Here is a 21,216-nt window from a genome sequence, read left to right on the forward strand (position 1 = left end):
TGGACAGCTCCGCTGTAATTAGAAAAACTCCTACAGCAGACAAAGAAGTCAGTATACTGTACTTGTTCCCGTGTCTTTAGGGAGTGCCTGTATCACATTATCAGAGCACTGGCAGGAGGCCCATCTCAGCTTAAGGTGGACTACAACTTTGTCAAGAAGAGTTTTCTATCATCTAAAGCTGGTCAAACTCAGGCTTTATGGAAATATCTATGACCATAATCTATAGTTACATCTCAAGATATCTTGTTAGTCCTTGCAGTTACTTTGACAATTTGAACTAAAATTTTAATTTTGAATTAAGCAGGCGCCTAGGTAAAGGGATAAAACACCCAAAAATGTAATTTCGTCATCATTTACTCACCCTCGTATTATACAACAATAGTAAATGAGGAGGACCAAAACAGGATTGGACCCCACTGACTTTCACTGTATGGACAGAAAACCCCAAAAGACAGAATTGTCGTTGTTAGTAAACTAACTCTTAAACTAACTTTTAAATTAAAAAGTGGTTTATTAGATATCATTTGCATGTTGTCAAAAATGTTCTTCTTTCTCATACTTCTTTCCAGGTTTAAAACACCCAGAAGGTTAATCATAGTTATCCATCGTTGCAGAAATGACAAAAAAGAATCAAAGAGAATGTGAGATATTTACTGTGATAACTACACCAAACCCAACTATTTTAAATAGACAGATACAATATAATAATCCATGTATTATTTATGTAAAGGAAATGGATGGAGCATTATGTGAGGTGCTTTACGAATTACTTTTGTTTCTTAGGTGGACAATTGAAAGAGGCTGACTGTTTTGGCCATTTATGTCAATACAAGGATTAAAAATGGGACAAACTGGGCCAGAAAACTCAACGCGGAATGAGTGGAGCAAAGTTAGCGTATCTCCATCATAGAAAGACACGGCTCCTTTCGGGATATCTACCCATAATCCAAGTTTTTGGATTGTTTTCCTCACTGCCAGGGACTTTTCATTTGAGTCCTGACAAACAAGATATTTTCCATTACCATGATAGATGTAGCAGAACACACTGTTAAAGTCACTGTTGCGATGCTCAGAATCCTGATCTCTAGTAGCTGACCCATACGACAAGCCAATCAGCCAATAAGGTTTCTTCCAGACGGCCACCTCCCAGTAGTGGGAGCCACTGGAGAATCTCTCCTTGAGCTGGACGCTGTACTGGGAGCTGATGTTTGATTTCAGTTTCCTTTCTGGGGTTGGTTTCTTACTCCAGTGTACTTCCAGCTTGTCTGCCGAGACCTCTAACTCGGGGTGTGCTGTATCTGGGTCTAAATGTACTGCTCTGAGACCTGCAGGTGGCAAAGATTGATAGGTTACACTATAAGGTAGGATTATTGTACTTTTTATTTAAGTCTAAGTGTGTCTTTGAACTTTGTGCATTGAAACATCACACTTACTAGACCACAGCCGCTGAGTGTTCTGCAAGACAACTTCATCTAAGTTATCAACCAGCTGTTCGACTGTCTTCATCTTGTCTGTGGTGCTGTACTCTTGCTCTATCACAGACACAAGTGGCAATTCCACCTTGGACCTAGAGTGATGGTGAAGAATTCATGAAGAAACATTAGTTTTGGTTTAATGTATCATGGCATAGTGGGGGAAAGCAAACATTTTGCGAGCAGACGCAAAGTTTCTCAGAGGAATGCAAAACATTAGCAAGAGAATACAAAAGCATAGACATCATTTTTCTCATCTCCTTTTTTTTTCCATCACCATGTCCCTTTAGGGGCTCCATATATAGTACAATTTAAAGGGAATGCAGTGAAAAGAACTCACCCAAGTCTATGTTTTTCGAGATGCTGCAAAAAATAGTTTTTATGTTATTGATAGACTACAGATTTTAAAAAAAGGAAAATGAGCACTCAAATATAATTTACACAGACTGTGACTATAATATGCACCTGGAGAAATATGATGTAATTTTCTTCCTCGAGGAGAGATTGGCTTGATCTTAGGGCAGCATTAATATTTTTAACATGACACTCCAGTGACTCATTTTTCCATCTCAGCCACTTGTTGGAGTAAATTTCTTCTGTTTCCAGAACGGCCAACATCATCTTCTGATCCTCCTCAATCTGGGCTTTTATCTGGTTGTATTTCTCATCTATTCTGAGTCTATATGCTTCTGTGTTTTTCTTGAAAACCACCACAAGATTGAGAAAAAAAAAGAAAAAAAAGAAGTAAAAGCCTGGTGAACTCATACTGTAAGTTGACAAAGGAAACATATAAGACCTATCTCTTGCTACAATGGATTTGAATAGTTTTGCCATTCATTAAAAAAGTATTATTTCAACCCTAATCAATCCCTAATCAAAATTACCTGTGAAGTGCAGTATACAATAATTTTCTTGGTTTAATTGGTTACTATGATTCAGAAAGCTCATATTGGAATACCCACCGACACCTCTGAAAATAATGGTTTCAAATCTTGCATAGCAGACTCAGCTAAATGTTTCCTCTGTAGAAGAAGTGATTTGTTGGTCTCCAGCACCTTCTAAAAGAACAAAGAGATATGTTTCCATAAGTTCTCAATACACTGTTACTTCACACTAAATTATAGGCAATATAATGGTCCATTAATATGTTTTATTCATCTGAGAAAAATTGTAAAAATAGATCTCTTAATTTGTTATTTAAAAAAAAACATAAAAATCCACTGCATACAAAAATTACCCGAATACACCTCTTCTAGATGAGCATGTCATTTTATTTCTGTGCTAAATTATATATAGGCTATTTATAATATACATAGCATGTAGGCCTATACAAATAAATATATGTATAGGCTAAGTTTTTACTAAACAACATGTACATTTTTAAGAACTTGGCATGTGTTTAAAAATGTTCCTTTAATATATCATATACACTTAATTATAATTGACCAAACTATCAAAATAGTAATATTTTTTTACTCATTAAAACGTACTCGGTTACTAACGTAACCTCGGTTCTCTCTAGAAGAGGGAACGAGTACTGCGTCGAAGAACGCTACGGGAAAGATATTTCTTTGTCGAGATTGAAGCCTAAAATTAATCCTTAATTTTGTAATAATGTAAAACGCTTTTCTGAAGCATACAACCTAGGCGGAGCAATACAGCTCACCCATTGGCTGCTCTGCCAGAAAAGCACAGCCTATGCGAGGCCAGGACGCTGACCAATGAGGGCGCTTCGCGCCCTTCTGCGTCACCTCCCGCCCAAACAGGCGTGGCCTAGGCCTATAAATACGAGCATAGCTGTCTAACACGCCGATTTTCGTCAATGAAGCGACGCAGCGCGGACACGCACGGCCATGAGACGCAGTACTCGTTCCCTCTTCTAGAGAGAACCGAGGTTACGTTAGTAACCGAGTACGTTCTCTTACGTAGAGTTCTCTCGTACTGCGTCGAAGAACGCTACGGGAACCCCATGTAAAACGCCGTGCGTGCTCTTGGACCGACACAGACACCTAAGGGCGCGCGCGCCCTGGTATACAAGTGCCTACCCCAAGAAGTATAGGGAGAGCGGCTAAATTAGCATCATCCCTTTATAGTAGTGCCTCTTAAGGCATAATAGCATATATATGTAATATAGATATACATGAGGGGTAATAGCATGCTCATGGGACACATTGTCAGTGAGTGATGCTTAAACATTGAAGTGACCTGGGCCGCAGCGCGGGGCAGGGACACTTATACACATTAAACATTGAAGTGACCTGGGCCGCATCGCGGGGCAGAAACACTTATACATATTAACCTTGAAGTGACCTGGGCCGCAGCGCGGGGCAGGACACTAATACACAGTCTTCTAGACCGAGAGCAGTTTAGCCTGCAACGCAGGAACCTCTAGGTTATAGAACCTAATAAATGTAGACGGGGAGGCCCAGCCTGCCGCCATACAGATATCTTGTAACGAGATTCCGCTATACCAAGCCCATGAAGAGGCCATGCCTCTCGTGGAATGTGCTCTGATGCCCAAAGGGCATTCCAAACCTCTAGATGCGTAGGCTAGCGCAATGGCGTCCACTACCCATCGAGACAGACTCTGTTTCGTCGCGGCTCGCCCCTTGGAGCGTCCGCTGAACGAAACAAAGAGCTGCTCCGTCTGTCGAAAAACAGCGGAGCGGGACACATAAGCTCTTAATGCCCTGACCGGGCAAAGGGGGCTATTTCCGTCCTCTGAAGCCGGCAGAGCCGACAGGGAGATGACCTGAGCCCTGAACGGTGTGTTGAGGGACTTAGGCACGTACCCATGCTTCGGTTTCAATACGACTACAGAGTCGTTTGGCCCGAACTCCATACAAGAAGCCCTCACTGAGAGCGCTTGCAAGTCTCCCACACGCTTCACTGAAGCGAGAGCCAAAAGAAACACGGTCTTGAAAGACAGGTGTTTCATGTCAACTGAGTGAATAGGCTCGAAAGGGGCCCCTTTCATAGCGTTCAACACTGTAGAAAGGTCCCAAACGGGGACTGAGGGGGGCCTTGGGGGGTTTAACCTCCTGGCGCCTCTAAGGAAACGGACCACCAGGTCGTTCCTGCCTAGTGAACGGCCAAGCGTTGGATTAACGAACGCTGATATGGCAGCCACATAGACTTTGAGCGTGGATGGGGTTCTTCCCTTATCCAATAGCTCTTGCAAGAAGGAGAGAATCTCCGGTTCTCCACACTGAAGTGGTGACAGACCTTGATCTGAACACCATCCAGAGAACACCGACCATTTGGAAGCGTAGAGCCGTCTAGTAGACGGAGCCCTAGCTTGCTCGATCGTGTCTAACACTCCTCTTGGGAGGTTAGCGGGTACCCGTTTATGGCCCATACGTGTAGGGACCAAAGCTCGGGGTGAGGATGCAGGATCGCGCCCTTGGCCTGTGAGAGGAGGTCTCTCCTCACTGGAATCGGCCACGGGGCAGTACTTTTTAGTCGCATCAAAGCTGGGAACCAGGTCTGATTCGTCCAGTATGGAGCAACCAGTAGTACCGAGCATCCGCTCTCCTTGATACGCTCCAGCACTTGAGGCAGGAGTGAGACAGGAGGAAAGGCATAGAGCGGACGGCGGGGCCAGACTCTGGCCAGCGCGTTCGCGCTCTTCGAAAAGAATTCTGGGCAGTGAGCGTTCTCCTGGTTTGCAAACAGGTCTATTTCCGCTCTGCCGAACCTTTTCCACAGCAGACGCACTGTCTGTGTGTGTAGGGACCACTCTCCCGTAGGAACATTGTTCCGTGAGAGTCTGTCCGGGCCTACGTTCAAGTGGCCTGGCACGTGTGTTGCTCTTAACGAGCGCAGGTTGTGCTGGGCCCACACCAGTATGCGTTCCGCTAACCTGAATAGGTTTCGGGACCTCAGGCCACCCTGGTGGTTTATGTAGGCTACTACCGACACGTTGTCCGAGCGGACCAGGACGTGGTGTCCTTTTATCCGGGGACAGAAACGCCTCAGCGCAAAGTCCACCGCCATCATTTCCAGGCAGTTTATGTGCGGTAGTTTGGCTCGCTCTGCCCATTGGCCAAAGAGCGGTCTGCCGTCGAGCAGTGCTCCCCAGCCTGAGGTGGACGCGTCCGTGGACACCACCTTCAGGCTCGAGGAAGTCCCCAGGCTTACACCTGACCGGTACCAGTCTGACGCTCTCCATGGTGTCAGGGCTGAAATGCATTCCTGAGTGACCTTGAGGCGATAACGACCGTGTAACCATGCTCGGCGCGGTACGCGCGTTCTCAACCAGAACTGTAGTGGGCGCATGCGCAGCAGGCCCAACTGCAGCACTGTAGAGGCTGAGGCCATGAGGCCCAGCATTTTCTGAAATCTCCTGAGCGGCACTATGTGGCCGCTGCGGAAGGATTTCGCCATTTGCAGGGTATTTCGCCTGCGCTGTGATGACAGGCGTGCTGTCATAGACAGTGAGTTCAGATCCAGTCCTAAAAAGGAGATCCTTTGACTGGGAAACAGTGAACTTTTCTCCCAATTGACTCTCAGACCTAAGCACTCGAGGTGATCGAGTATTAGTGTCTTGTGGTGAGCGAGTTCTGACGGAGATTGAGCTAGAATCAGCCAATCGTCCAAATAGTTCAGAATTCGAACGCCTCGGAGTCTCAGGGGTGCCAGCGCCGCGTCCATGCACACTGTAAATGTACGAGGTGCTAGGGATAGGCCGAATGGCAGGACTGTGTACTGATATGCCCGGCCCTCGAAGGCGAATCTCAAAAATCGCCTGTGACGTGACGCAATTTGTATGTGAAAATACGCGTCTTTCAGATCTATTGCCATAAACCAGTCTCCTCGGCGAATTTGCGCGAGGATTTTTCTGGTCGTGAGCATTCTGAACTTCCGCTTTGTTAGCGTTTTGTTCAGACGCCTTAGATCTAAAATGGGTCTGAGACCCCCGTCTTTCTTCGGTACCAGGAAATATCTGCTGTACAGACCCCCTTCGCTCTGAGCTTGAGATAAAGGCTCTATGGCCCCTTTGCTCAATAGCTTCGCTATTTCGGCTCGAAGTAGATGTGCTACTTCTGTTTTTACCGTGGTTTCGACTTTTCCCGTGAAACGGGGAGGGCGTCGATGAAACTGTAGCGAATAGCCTCTTTTTATAGTCTCTAGCACCCATTCTGAGACCCCGGGAAGTCTTTCCCATGCATGTGCACGTGTGACTAGGGGTTGAATGTAATCTGGGCCCTGGTCGCGAAATGGCGGCGACACGAGAGCAACCGTGTGCTGTAACATGGACGCCGTGGCGTCTGAGGCGGGGGACATGTTTAACACAGTATGCGTCCCGCGCGCGCTCTGTTCTCTGAGTTGAGAGAGAGCACGCGGGGCGAGCCCTACGGGGCTCGTTATGTTTGTGAATAAACGTGGGCGCTTGGTGGCGGGCACATTTATAACACCGGGGACACTGTGTTTGTGTACTGACTGACCGTTCGTTAGTTTCGTTTTTACAGAAACCGCGGAACGTGCAGTGTGTAGTGGTTGTGGGCACTGGATAGTGGGCACGCTCACTACATGTAAAGCACAACCGGCATGAGCCGATTTTATGTGTGCAAACCCTGTGTTGAACGGGGCTGTGCTTGTGTGAATGAATGGGCACTGGGTGGGCATTGCAGTTACACACATTACACCATCGGCCTTGGCCGGAACACCAGAAATTAAACTCTTTTTTAGATTTATCTGGGTCGCCGTGAAAACGGCGTTTGTGTGCAGGCAAACGGGCTTTACGGCCGGTTTGTTGGCTGCTAAATACACTGGTACAAACACGGAACTTAGGGCTGTACAAGCGAAAACCTTTGGTGGAAGTCCGGCCGCAGCGGGACCCGAACACCGTCGTTTTCCTAGCAGGGCTAGGATGGCGCCGAGGCCTCGGGCTTGAGTGAGATCTTGGGCCGAGGACCACGCGGTGGCGGGCGGCGTCCGGCGGAGCGAGACCGTGGTCTCTCTCGGGCCTGTTGCTGCTGGGCCGGTGCGGCGGGCGCGGGGCGCTGCTGAGTTCGGGCAGGCGGCTGTTTAGGGCGGCCTGTTGCGGAACTGGAGCGCTTTGGCAGAAAATGTCTCATGGCCTGCGAAGTCTTCTGTACCTCGGCGAATCGGTCCGCGAAGTCCTTCACGGAGGATCCGAAGAGGCCAGTCGGTGAAATGGGAGCGTCGAGGAACGCAGAGCGCTCCGACTCCGCCATTTCGGAGAGAGTCAGCCACAAATGTCTCTCGGAAACAGTAGCTGAGGCCATAATCCTGCCGATGGCGTGTGCGGCGGACTTTGTAGCGCGAAGAGCGAGGTCTGTGGCGCTACGTAAGTCCGGAACACTGATCGCGCCCGGGCCTTCCTCGTCTAGCTTGCAGAGGAGGTTAGCCTGGTGGATTTGGAGCACCGCCATGGTGTGCAGCGCCGATGCAGCTTGTCCGGCGGCGGAATACACGCGGCCGTTCAGAGCTGACGAAGTGCGGCAAGCTTTAGATGGTAGGACTCCCTTAGCCCGCCGTCCAGCAGAGGGTGGGCAAAGGTGAGTCGCTACAGCCTCCTCGACCGGAGGGAGAGCGTGGTAGCCTCTGTCCCGAGCACCGTCCACTACGGAGAATGCTGGCGAGGCAGAAGTACGTACTCTGGCTGAAAATGGCGCCTTCCACGATTTCGCTACCTCTTCGTGAAGCTCAGGAAGAAAGGGTGCGTGTCTGGAGGGGGGCGCAGCGCGGTCTCCAGCGAGGAAGCGGCCATCCAGCCGGTTGAGTGCAGGTTGTTCGGGCGTCGACCACTCGAGGCCGAGGCTCGATACGGCCTGTGTGAGCAGACGCATCAGCTCTGCTTCGATGCTGATCTTCCCTCCTCGACGTTCCGGAACGGCGGGGGAGGGGAGGTCCACAGAGCTCGCCCATCCCTCGCTCTCCGAAGCGAGAAGCGAACAGCAATCGTCATCCCCCTCTGATACGGCTTGCTGGTCGTCCTCCATAACGGACAAAGCGGCGTGCTGCGGCTGTTGTCCGTCGGTGAGCGACTCAAGCGACACGTTGAGAGGAGCTAGCGGCGGTGGCGGCGGCGAGCTCCTCGTGGAGGGAGGTTCCGGGACCCGCTGAGCGCGGCGCTTCTTACGGCGCGGCGCTACAGGGGGCGGTTGAGCAGTCTCGGCGAAAGATGCAAGGCGAGTCCGCAGAGTCGCGATTGGCATCATGTCGCAGTGATGGCAGCCGCCATCACCGAGAGCGAGAGCTGCATGTTCCTCGCCCAAGCAGGAAACACACAGTTCGTGGTGGTCCCCGTCGATGAGCGCGGCTCGGCAGGAGCCGCAGGAAACGCGAGACATCTTTAAAAAGACACTCGTTGCTCTTTTGTGAGGAAAAAATGTGTGCCGCGGTAGGCGAACACACACACAAAACACATACAAAACTGAAAGGATATTCCACGCCGGAGAAGCGCAGCAGGGAACGGCGGCTGAAGGCGGCGATGACCAGCGGCTTCAGGTAAGGGCTCGTCCTGCTGAGGTGCTTGTTCCAAACGGCTGTGGCGGCTCGAATCAATCCAGCGATGCGTGCAGCTTCGTTGAATTTAAGAAAATCGGCGTGTTAGACAGCTATGCTCGTATTTATAGGCCTAGGCCACGCCTGTTTGGGCGGGAGGTGACGCAGAAGGGCGCGAAGCGCCCTCATTGGTCAGCGTCCTGGCCTCGCATAGGCTGTGCTTTTCTGGCAGAGCAGCCAATGGGTGAGCTGTATTGCTCCGCCTAGGTTGTATGCTTCAGAAAAGCGTTTTACATTATTACAAAATTAAGGATTAATTTTAGGCTTCAATCTCGACAAAGAAATATCTTTCCCGTAGCGTTCTTCGACGCAGTACGAGAGAACTCTACGTAAGAGAACCCATTTTCATGAATTGAAGCCCCTACCTTGAATTCTGAGCATGCCTCTTGCAGCGTAACAGCTTGGTGGTTTTTGTGTGACCCAACCGCAATGCACAGACAACACACAGTAGTCTGGTCCTCCTGACAGAATAGTTTCAGCTCCTCCCCATGCTCCTTACACTTGAAGGAAATCAAGTCCTCTGTTACTTCAATGAGAGAGTGCCCTCTTAAAGCCTCTCTCTGCTGGTGCAGGAGAGTGTGAGCAGAGCACAGGGAGGCGTCGCAGGAGAGGCAGCTCTTCACAGCCACCTCAGTCTTCCCAATGCACTGATCACACATGATAATGAAAGGTGACATAATATTAGATGATCCTTCCAGCGCAGATGCTCTTGCAAAGACATCCTGAACTTTCCTTTGAAGATCTGAGTTGAACTCAAGCTTAAGGTCAGAAGGCAGGAGGATCTGACACTCCGGACAGAACAGTGGCCCTTCTCCTGATGTTTTGGGGTCATCCATGTTCCAGACCACTTGGATGCAGGTTTCACAGAAGTTGTGCCCACATGGAAGGCGTACAGGGTCTGTAAAAAGCTCTGTAAAAAGCTCTAAACAAACAGGACATTTTAGGTCATCTTCTTGCACGTCCATATTAGCAGACCTTCTACTGTCTGTGTGCGGTGGCTTGACATGAATATTTCAAAGATGAGGCTCAGTTTTCAATGTCATAAGTGTATTCAATTACAATAAGCTGTGCTTGTAATACAAAAATATATAAAATATTTTAAAATAACTATGACATGCAGGGGATATTCAAGTACTTGTTTCAAATATTGAAGTTAACCACACCAAAAGGCACACAAATGCCAAATTTTTAAATGCCCCCCCCCCCCCCCCCCAAAAACTGTAACTTTCTAGCTTTCATTCATCGTGTTATTTATTTATAATTTCATATTTAGAACTTTAATTTCATGTCAATATTTCTACAATTGTAATTTCTGTCTCTAACAGCATTTATGCTACTTTTTTGGAGGCTAATGTCTTTTATTATACCCCACAACCCACATGTATTTTAGTTTTTTAATATAAAGCACCTGAAATTTAACGTTACACAAATGCTTAACTTACCATGTTTACTTTCAAAAATGTGCCTCAACTGCTATTCCTTCCGTTTGTTGTCCTGGGTAACCGCAAAATTCTATCCCATTGCAGAAAATAACGATATAATAATTGCCAGTTTTTTATTTACATATGACGTGACGTGAGGCTAATGTGGTTCTAATAAAATACGGTTAATAAAAATATTGTTTCCAGTTTGTCTAGCAACTGCATAGGACAATTGGTAATCTCACTGTCGCTAGGTGGCAGTGTGTCTGTAATGGCGATGTAAATTCCGCACAAAAAAAAACGAGGAAACGTTTGACTTCTCATGTGATCTCGATCTGGTCACTGACTGTACGCGGGAATTTCGAGAGTGTTTACGCTGCAGGGATACAGCAAAAGTTATTTACGCACGAAATCTGCTGTTTTTATGTTTTATGTGAAATCACATGTGAGCACCGTTGCTCTGTGAGAAAATCTGTTTCTGGACGAGCTAGATTTGAGCTAAGTTAACGTTGTAGCAGTGTCTATTTTTATGTGCATCTGACACAGTTTTGTGAGAGGTTTTTAAGTTTTGATACCTGTAACGTTACAGCTGCTTTGTGATATTGTTTTCTCCAAATAGCAATGTTTTTTTAGTCATTTTATTCACTTGCAGTCCACGATGATAAAGTGTAAATCCACCAGATCTTCCGTAAGTATTTGATAGTGACATCTGATGTTTTGTTGATCATCCTCATCTAACGTTAGCTTTCTAGATATACGTTAACTTAAATGTCATCCGTTGTGAACGTGTAACGTTACTAACTAACTTTTATTTTATTTTATTGTAGATGGTTAATGGAGTTCAGTCAAACATTTCTGCCTTTTTCCTCTCAAAGGTAAGTACGTAATACTAATCTTAGTAGTATACTAATCTAGTTAACAGTTAGATAGTTAACCCAAAAATGAAAATTCTCATTTGCTCACTTTTACCTCATTCACTATTCACTTTCATTACATTTTCTCTAAATAATAAAATAAACTGGGATCAAATTATTTATGCTACAAACTGGTGTGTTTTATTACAGTAATACTAATATGAAAAATACCAGTTTGCAGCTTCAAAAAACATAATAAATAAATTCTAATTAGCCGTAAATCTATCTGCAGTTCACTCAAATAGAGATGACATTTCAAAAAGAATGGTGTCTATTATTATTCTTTTATTAGAAAAAAATATATATTCATCGGAGTAAATGGAGTGACACAAACCCTTTATTTGTGAATTTCCAAAAAGCCTTTGAATTTATTTTGAATCTATAAAATTAAAAAGCCCCCAAAACTCTCTCTCTTAAATTAATTTTAGATATGGTTTTGATGTCCTTTAATTTTAAATTCATTTTGCATTCTTATTTTGATTTATGTTGTTTGTTAAATGTCTTGAGAATCTACTGATTTTTGTATTTTTGAAATTTGATTAAAAAAACATTAAAAAAAAACAGGAAGCAACTGACATTGGAAGCCTTGCACTTTCAAGTTTAAAATGGCTTTGTCTGCTCTTACATTAAAAATACGGTGGATAACCATACTTTTTTTTTTTCAGGTTTCTCCTAAGCCACCTAAAAGATTTGAAGCTGGAATTACAGGATCCCCCGTTTCATTGAAGACTTGTTTTGTGGAGGATGAAAATGTCCCCTGCTCCCCAAACCCATCTGCTGTTCCAGAGACGCCTGACAGTCTGAGGACCGAGAACCCTTCCGACATTTCATATGAGAACTGCTCACCTGTGTCCCGTGGTCTACATACTAAAGCTGTCAGGGGTAAACCTAGCCTGACGGCACGTAAGCTGATGCAGCCACGGAACAGCAGCAGTCCAGAGTCAGAGGACACTTTTGAGCTTAAGAATGGCTTAAGTCACACTGGCTCTGTAAAGAGGTTGTTGCACAGCTCAGAAAACATCCAGAGTGCCAAGCGGTCCAGGATCATGCAAGTTCAGAAACTACCTGAGTGCGACACAAGCTTACCAGTGACTAAGCGAAATGAGTCTTTGAGAACGCTCTCTGTTATGTTCCTGAAGAGTTCTGAGAAAAAAATCAAAGCCGAGTCTGTTAGTATTGAGAGTAGCCGACAGGCAACTGGGCCGTGTGTGAAAATGAATGGAAAAATAAATGGTTTCTCAAAGCTCTCAAAAAAATCCTCTCATCAGCTGAGCTTTAGTACCAGTGAGAAAGAGAATTCACTTGCTCGTAATGTGAAGCCGGAGATAGGCATGGCTGCGGTTTCTGGAACAAATGACTTGGATCTTGTGATGTCTTCTAGTTCATGGATAAAAAATGGGTCTACTGAAGAAAAAGAGACTTTTCTCAACTGTCCTATTACTAAGAAGAGGCCCTTGAGTACTGCTGAGCTTCAAGTGAAAGAAAAAATTGCTGATGGAAAGACTTTGCCAGCCCCTTTTGAGGACGATTTTACTGATTTGATAGATGAGTGGTTTGATGATGGCATGGAGCAAAAATCTGAGGCGCCAAAACCCAAGAAGTTCAGTCATGAGTATGAATATTTTATTCAACCTATTTATGTGTACATAAGTGTGCCTCTATTTGGAGAATTTTGTGTACTAAAACTGAACATAACATTTTTCCTTGACTTTTAGAAAAATCAAAGGCATACCAGAGCGTGTTACACTGGCCTCTGGTGTTCATAACCGATACTGGGTACTGGATGTACAAGACTTCACTTCATCCCAAAGTGGCACAGAGAAACACTTAACCATCACCTGCTCAAAGACGACACAGTCCACAGAGACTTGTGTTCTCAAAGATGGCTGGTACAAAATGTTACTTGACTATTAGAAAGATTCTTGAGAGAGTTCTTTCTTTTTGACTGTCTTTGTTTTTGAACTTTTCAACCTCTTTTCTAAAGGGAGAGTTCTCCGGTTGCTGTGGGGGACATCGTTCACTTGGAAGGGAGGAGTGTTTCTGGCTTGTGGACGATTGACAGAGAGTCTGGTTTTCTGGTTCTGCTGCCTGACCTGCTGATATCTGGAACCAGCATTGCCAGCAGTATTCGCTGTCTGAGGAGAGGGGTGCTGGGAGAGATGTTTAAGGTGTGGAAATTGAATGTTGTGAATGTGCCTCACTATTCTTCTTCTTTTTTTTAAAAGAAATTAATATTTGTATTCAGCAAGTGTGCATTTGGTTGATCAAAAGTAAATTACATTTATAATGTTACAAAAGAAAAATGGTTCAAATAAATGCTATAATAAATGTTTGTCGGAACTTTCTACTGATCAAATAATCCTGAAAAAAATGTCTTTCCCTTAAATGACGATGCTAATTGTTTTTTTTTAGAGTACATCCAATTTTAGTGCTTCAAATAATCAAAACTCTTGTGTGTGATTTTTACGCAGGTGTTTGATGGTGGATCTAAGCAGATGCTAAATGGTACCATAGTTCATGATATCTTCCAAAAAGCGGCCATGTCCTCCGATTTCTCTCCAGAGAGGATACAGACATTTGCCTCAGATGCCCTAAGAAGCCCCAACTACCTCGGACAAATGTAAGGGCTATCACGCAACATAAATTCCATGTTTAGAGGGACAACTTAAGGATCTGTTGTGTACATCTTTACTATATCATGGTATTGCAGCATTTGACCACAGTAACGAAGCTCCTGATATTATGTCAGTGCCTTATATGTATTGTGAAATGTCTTGTGCTTGGTTAATTAGGTACAGTCTAAAGCTGACTCAGGCTGACATGAGACAGGAAGTTGAAGAATATCTTCCCTCTTTATCTGAGTGGGCAAAACACTACCTCCACACTTCACCACAGGCTGGACAAAAGCAGCTCACTCTGAAACTGTGAGTGTATATAGTTCTTCAAACAAGCAATTACAGCAAGCCCAGCAGGCTCTCAGCATTTTCTGGTTTGTACAGATTGATATTATGGATGAACTTAATGTTTTGTGTGGTTATTTACCATCAGCCCTAGCGACGGGGCTCTGAGCAAGCAAGATGCAACCTGTAGCATGACAGTCACTGATTTTGTGGACATCGAGGAGAACATCTGGTGTCCGAGTTTTGGCCTGAAGGGGAAGATAGATGTCACAGCTGGCGTCAGGATTCACCGGAGAGGCAGAAAGCCCATCGAAAGGATTGTGCCACTGGAGCTGAAAACCGGCAAGGAGTCCAACTCCATTGAGCATCGCACTCAAGTACAAAATGCTTCAGAAAATGCTTTAGAAATGTAACATGTACAAAAAAAAATCACTTCTTATTACAGACATTTTATTTGCATTCTAGGTTATTCTGTACACATTGATGAGCTCAGCTAGACGTTGTGATCCAGAGGCAGGATTCCTTGTCTATTTGAAGACTGGCAGTCTACATCCTGTTGTGGGCAACCACATGGACAGGAGAGGTTGGTTTGTTTGTTTTATTTATTTATATGACTTTCATTCATCTTTAAAAAAACAAAACAAATGAATATATTTGATGACACCTGAGAGATTTCTGTCCTAAAGCCTCATTGGTCCTTGTGGAAGCTCAAACGTGCTTGTGCGATACGCATAAACAAACCAAATTGGTTTTCGTGGATCAAGCATCCAAGTTAGCTCAATTAAATATTTAAATCATTAAAAGTGATCATGTCTCTTCAGATGGCTTTTTATTAAATGCCTCGTGTCATAACAATGTAACATCAAAATCTTATAAGCTTACATCCTACTTATGACTATACTGATTCATATTTTTTCCATCACAGAGCTGATTAAAATAAGGAACTCTTTGGCCCATCACATCGGCAACAACCTGATCAAGATGGAGGGTGGAAGTCAAATGGCCCCATTGCCTGCCATGGTATCTGACCAGCAGGCTTGCAAGTATTGTCCTCAGAAAAGAAACTGTGCAGTTTACAACAGGTACTGTTTTTCTCTCTTCATGTGTCATTGTCTCCATGAGAGAAACAGAGTTCTTTAATTCAATTGAGCTTTAGCTGAAATGTATCATTTGTGTAGAGCTGTAGAAAGAGATCCCGTAGTGAGCTGTAGTGAAGGTCCACAGGCATTTGTGCAGTCAGAGAGCGAGCACCTCAGCCAGATGCACCTCCAGTACTTCAGCCACTGGCTGCTGCTCTGCACGCTGGAGGCTCTCACCATGGAGAACAAAGGAGGTCGGCGAAATATCTGGCTTCAGACTTCCCAGCAGAGGTGGGTCTTTTATAAAATATGAGTTGTACATTGTTAGTTCACCCAAAAAAAAAAAAAAAAAACATCAATTTACTCACCCGCATGTTATTTTAAACCCATTTGGAAGACTTTCATTCATCTTTGAAACACAAATTAACTTTTTAATGAAGCCTAAGAGATTTCTGTCCCTCCATTGAAAGTCCATTCCACTAAAACTTTCAAGCTTCAAAAAGACATTGTAAAAGTAATCCATATGAGACATGATCGCTTAATATGATGAACATGCTTCATTTAGGCTTTTATAATGATTTTGTATTAAATATGAACATAATCAACTCCGATCATGACAAATATGGTAAGTAGAAAAAAAGGCAAAATTATATTTGTTCATATAAAGCGACCGTGTCTCTTCAGAAGACTTGGGTCAAACCATCAAAAATGTAGTAAGTAGATTTTTTTTGGAGGGACAGGGAGTAAATGACAGAATTTTTATTTTTGGCAGAACCAATCATTTTCTTTTCTTTATTATTTCAAATAGGTTTATGTTTAATTTGTGTTTGAAACAGTTTTTTTATAAATGCATTTCAGATCCTTAGCAGATGTGTGTTTGAGTCAATTAAATGCTTTTGTCCTTAATGAATGTCCCTGTTCTTATGTTGTTCATTCTCAGGGAGAAAAGTGGTGGCTGTGCGGGTAACATGCGGTTAGCTGGAGGAGTCAGCGTCCTATCTGATGGTGTATATAAGCACAGCTTTGAAAGGAAGGAAGGCGAGCAGACTCTCACTGGGCTGATAGTGGGCGACAGGATTGTGGTCAGTGATCAAGACTCAGTGCTTATAGGCCTGGCCTCAGGATATGTCACAGAAATAACAGTCAGTGGAGTGACTTGCTCTTTGGACAAGTAAGTATCTTGCTTAAGTTGATAATTTTTTCATTCATTTGACCTGAAACTGAAGTGTTCAAGGGTACATCAAAGCTTAATTCCACATTCCTATCATTTCAGAAACCTCTCTAAGTATTCCTCAAACACAGTTTTCCGACTGGACCAGGATGAAGGCGCGAGCGGTCTTAGCACTCATCTAGGAAACCTGTCTATGTTAATGGAAAACAGTCCAACCAGGTCTGATCATCATTTTATTTTTATTTTGTCTCTTAAAATGTGTTTTTGTTCTTTATGAAAAGCTCAATATGTACATTTTTATGCAGTGAAAGACTGAGGGAGTTGATTGTGGAATTCAGGCCTCCCCAGTTCATTGACAGCCTCAGCAGTGTTTTACCACGAGACGCCAAGGACACTGTGGCCAACATCCTGAAAGGTGTGTTTATACGCTGCCTTCTCCTGATGTTCTTCTCTCAATAAACCATCATTTCAATCTTTCTCCAGTGAGCTGCTTTCAAACATGTTCTTGTGAATAATAGAGCATCTCTGCTCCTACATTATGTGTTTTAATCATATGTTGCCACACAGGACTCAATAAACCCCAGAAACAAGCCATGAAAAAAGTGCTATTGTCCAGAGATTACACGCTTATTGTGGGAATGCCAGGTACTGGGAAAACTACCACCATTTGTACACTGGTAAGGGTGTAAGAGCTTATTTATGAATTCATTACATTTTCAGTAAAAACATGTGCATTAATAAATGTAGACATAATTTTGCTTACATTATTTTTTTAATCTGACCTGTAGAATGAAACTGACTGTTTATGCTAGTGGTTTCTATATGCGAACAAAGGAATATTAATCTGACATTTATTTTGCACTTCCTTGTTTTATAGGTGCGGATCCTCCATGCTTGTGGATTTAGTGTTCTTCTGACTAGCTACACCCACTCTGCTGTGGACAACATCCTCCTGAAGCTGAAGAGGTTTAAGATCGGCTTCCTGCGACTGGGTCGTACTCAAAAAGTGCACCATGACATCCTGCCCTTCACAGAGGAGTCATGTCGTGCCAAAGGCATAGAGACACTAGAAGAGCTGGAACAACTGTACAGTAAAGAAGTAATACATATTCAAATCTTCTGTCTTGTACAGTATAACACATACACTACAGTTCAAAGGTTTGGTGTCTATAAGATTTTCAATGCATTTTAAAAGTATCTTATGCTCACCAAGGTGGCATTTATTTGATAAAAATACAGTAAAAATAGTAATATTGTAAATGCTTACTAATATTATTACAATTTGAAATATTGCAATTTTTATATTTTAAAATGTAATTTATTCTTGTGAATTTTCAGCATCATCACTTCAGTCTTCAGAGTCACATGATCCTTCAGAAATCATTATAATATGCTGATTTGTTGCTCAGAAATATTTCTTATTACTATCAATGTTGAAATTATTTAATGGATTCTTTGATTCTTTAATCAATAGAAAGTTAAAAAGAAAAGTATTTATTTGAAATGGGAATCGTTTGTGTCATTATAAATGTCTTTACTGTCACTTTTGATCAACTTAAAGGTAGGGTAGGTAGGATTTATATAAAAACTTTTTACCAAATTTGATTAAACTTTCTATATATATCAATGCATAATTAAAATGTAAGTACTCTGATAAAAAGAGTATAAAAATCGAGTGACTCTAGACCGTTTAATCTTCATTAAACACAGCTCATTATTTCCATTCGGGACGAATCACAGGATTGACTTGCGCGACTGTCACTCTCCGTCACCATGACTACCGCCGTTATTACTGGCTCTGCCCACGTGCGCGCAGTCGCGCACCCGTTTTTAGGTGGGAGTGAATGGAATAAATGAGCTGTGTTTATTGAAGATTAAATACACCAGAGTCACTCGGTTTTTTATACTCTCTATTTCAGAGTACTTGCATTTTAATTATGCATTGGTATATAAAGACAGTTTAAACAAATTTGAATAAAAGTTTTTTTTAGACAATTCTGACCTACCCTACCTTTAAATAGCTAAATAAAAGTATTAATTACTTTAAGTATTAAAGTAAAAAAAATCTTACTGACCCCAAACTTGTGAAGTGTAGTGTATGTGACATGTGAGGGATAGTGGAAAAAATTATTGTTCCACATTATGCAAATTATTTATCATTGTAAATATCACCTTTTTTTTTTCCCTTGTAGCTTATCGTGGCCACCACCTGTATGGGTGTGAAGCACCCAATTTTCAGCCGCAGACGCTTTGACTTCTGTATCGTGGATGAGGCGTCTCAGATCAGTCAACCTGTATGTTTGGGACCACTGTTCTACGCCCAGCGCTTTGTCCTGGTAGGAGACCACCAACAACTTCCTCCTATTGTGCAGAATGCGGAAGCCAGGTAATACACTTTTGTCCACATTTAGATTAACTTCTGCAAGAATTTCATGTTTTGCATTGTTGAATACAGCTTGTTTTAATCATAAATATGAAGCTGCCAAAACTAGCTAAGTTAAACCATCACCATATTATTACCCAAACCCATTATTTGACTACAAACTTCTTTTTTTTACTCAGGACCTTGGGGATGGATGAGAGTTTGTTTAAGCGTCTGGAGCACCACAGTAATGCAGTTGTTCAGCTGAATGTGCAATATCGAATGAACAGGTGGGGATTTACACCAGTCAGACGTTCAGACTGTACATATGTGATTGTTAAATGGCAAATTAAAAAACAAAATGGGGGGTTTAAAGATTCAGACTAATCCTTTTTAATATTAAATATCTCTAGTAAAGGCATTTAAAATCAAGTAGAATACTAGTAGGTGATTTTTCTGATAATTGTTTGAGAATATTCACAACCACCAGCTGCAGCTGTGCAACTCTTACACTTGTTTTGTGTCCTGCAGTGCGATCATGTCCCTGAGCAACGCTCTGATGTATGAGGGCCGACTGGAGTGTGGTTCTGAAAGGACGGCAAGCGCAGTGCTGCAGCTGCCCAGCAGAGCTCAGGTTGAGAAGGAACTGGACCTGTATGTGTGTCAGCCACAGTACAGTGCTTGGGTCCAGGCTGCACTGGAGCCCAATAGTCCTGTCTGTTTCCTGGACACCTCTGAGGTCAGTCTTACTTTCTTTTCTTCTTTTTCTTTTTAAAGCCCCGTTCATGCCTCCAGTGGTATGCAGCAACAAAGTCAAATTAGACTATCTTAGTTTTACTGGCAATATATAAAGATATGATTTCTAAAGATATGTCCAGAGTGCATTGATTCTACCAAAAACATTAGAGCGACTTCACAGTACAGACAGAGGCGTGTGACATGCAGTGGAAAAGTCGCTGGCAGTGTGAACAGGGCTTTAGACTTAAATTTTGCCTATTAAGGAATCCTAAATTTTCTTTTCCTACCTTATCCTTATGTACTATACCTTTCTTCAGGTTCCCGCCCATGAGACTGTGGAGAAAAGTGGAATCAGCAACCACACGGAAGCCATCTTGGTACAAGCCCTTGTCACTTTGCTGCTCAAGGTCCGAACATGCCATTAGTTGTATGAAACACTGAAATCTGTCTATTTTCTTTACGTAGTACTTGAAATGAAATGGTCATTTTAAATGTGTCGTAGGCTGGATGCAGAGCATCTGATATTGGGGTCATTGCTCCATATCGGCAACAGCTGAAAACCATCTCCAGTCTGCTACAGGGAGACGCCTTTAAAGCTCTGGAAGTCAACACTGTGGACAAATACCAAGGACGTGACAAGAGTGTCATCATTGTGTCCTTTGTTAGAAGCAACCCTGAGGGCAACGTAAGTGGCCTTCCTCCTGAATTTTAAACTAATTATTTTACCATAAAACCAATTAACTGTTAATGGCAGTGCAGATGTGTATGGTATGTTGGTTTTAAGTATAATCTATGGCTGTGGTGATTAACGGAGAACCATTATGCACTATATCATTTTCGTTATTCTGAGATCTTAAATAATTTTTCAGCTGGGAGAGTTGCTCCAAGACTGGCGTAGATTGAATGTGGCCATCACTAGAGCCAAACACAAGCTCCTCATGCTGGGCTCGGCCCCCACCCTTCGGCGGTACGCGCCACTAGAGAAACTCCTCCGTCACCTTCAACAGAAAGACATGATATCCTTTACAGCTGCGTTTACTCTCAGTGCTGGTTTATTTAGTCTTTTGATGTGACACTTTGTCACTCTTTCATTGAAATTAGCATAACAACTTCTTTGGTGAAACTGCGTTTTTGAAATTGTCCTTAATTTAAGTCACATCTTCCAGCTACCTCCTGCCGCCCATGAAGCACTACCTGGAATCCACTTGTGATAAAAACAAAAACACTTCTGATACTTGGTGTGTGGCACGAAGATAATGCTGTGAAACAATTACTTGAAAACATTTAAGTGAAATGGTACACATAAGCTTCAAATAACTGTAGACAAATTTTATTTTGTTTTAATGATAGATGTCAAATTTAATATAGAATCAGTATTGACAGGTCTTAGTACATACTTGCATAATTACAATTGCCTTCACCCAATTAATTCCTACCTCATATCATATGTTTTTTAAATCCATTACAGTTTTATCTATGTAGTGTCATAACTGTTTTGTGTATGTGCATTATACATATTTGTATTTGTATACTTGTTTAATGTTATTTCTCCTGTTTTAAGAATTTAAAAATTTTGTTTAATAAAAATTGCAAAAATTATTACATTCTATTCTATACCCCCTTATC

At 43.1% G+C, this 21,216-nt stretch overlaps 2 protein-coding genes across 4 annotated transcripts; one reads left to right on the top strand and one right to left on the bottom strand.

Moving 5' to 3' along the window:
• Positions 1-10,694, bottom strand: LOC307010634 (E3 ubiquitin-protein ligase TRIM62). 3 transcript variants are annotated; one of them, XM_079635476.1, is made up of 9 exons: positions 10,448-10,633; positions 9,371-9,915; positions 2,435-2,530; positions 1,938-2,171; positions 1,813-1,835; positions 1,434-1,567; positions 1,023-1,325; positions 362-426; positions 1-30 (listed from the first exon to the last, which is right to left on the bottom strand). In XM_079635476.1, exons 2-9 carry the CDS (start codon positions 9,839-9,841, stop codon positions 19-21), a joined length of 1,338 nt encoding a protein of 445 aa, XP_079491602.1. In that variant the 5' UTR covers positions 9,842-9,915; positions 10,448-10,633; the 3' UTR covers positions 1-18. The 3 variants fall into 3 exon arrangements, with proteins under 3 accessions (XP_079491602.1, XP_079491600.1, XP_079491601.1); XM_079635474.1 differs by lacking the exons at positions 1-30; positions 362-426 and having other exon boundaries at positions 460-1,325; positions 9,371-9,927; positions 10,448-10,694; XM_079635475.1 differs by lacking the exons at positions 1-30; positions 362-426 and having other exon boundaries at positions 633-1,325.
• On the top strand, positions 10,661-21,198 carry dna2 (DNA replication helicase/nuclease 2). The gene is made up of 23 exons (XM_079635464.1): positions 10,661-11,114; positions 11,254-11,301; positions 12,006-12,952; positions 13,056-13,229; positions 13,325-13,508; positions 13,812-13,960; positions 14,133-14,264; positions 14,389-14,617; positions 14,706-14,823; positions 15,166-15,322; positions 15,419-15,610; positions 16,260-16,490; positions 16,593-16,709; positions 16,796-16,905; positions 17,058-17,167; positions 17,368-17,589; positions 18,683-18,876; positions 19,053-19,142; positions 19,384-19,591; positions 19,908-19,997; positions 20,093-20,275; positions 20,460-20,606; positions 20,748-21,198. Exons 1-23 carry the CDS (start codon positions 11,085-11,087, stop codon positions 20,799-20,801), a joined length of 4,116 nt encoding a protein of 1,371 aa, XP_079491590.1. The 5' UTR covers positions 10,661-11,084; the 3' UTR covers positions 20,802-21,198.
• Positions 21,199-21,216: the final 18 nt, after the last annotated feature.

The sequence above is a fragment of the Phoxinus phoxinus genome (assembly GCF_949152265.1).
Source record: "Phoxinus phoxinus genome assembly, chromosome: 14".
Lineage (NCBI taxonomy): Eukaryota > Metazoa > Chordata > Actinopteri > Cypriniformes > Leuciscidae > Phoxinus > Phoxinus phoxinus.

Bases quoted from the DNA above. Each gene is read 5' to 3' on its own strand.
- LOC307010634 (XM_079635474.1), bottom strand. From the start codon at position 9,841: ATGGATGACCCCAAAACATCAGGAGAAGGGCCACTGTTCTGTCCGGAG. The intron at 2,172-2,434 runs GTGGGTATTCCA...GTGGTTTTCAAG, and splicing joins CATTATTTTCAGAGGTGTCG to AAAAACACAGAAGCATATAG. The intron at 1,326-1,433 runs GTAAGTGTGATG...TGCCACCTGCAG, and splicing joins CACTCAGCGGCTGTGGTCTA to GTCTCAGAGCAGTACATTTA.
- dna2 (XM_079635464.1), top strand. From the start codon at position 11,085: ATGATAAAGTGTAAATCCACCAGATCTTCC. The intron at 14,824-15,165 runs GTTGGTTTGTTT...TTTCCATCACAG, and splicing joins CAACCACATGGACAGGAGAG to AGCTGATTAAAATAAGGAAC. The intron at 15,323-15,418 runs GTACTGTTTTTC...TCATTTGTGTAG, and splicing joins AACTGTGCAGTTTACAACAG to AGCTGTAGAAAGAGATCCCG.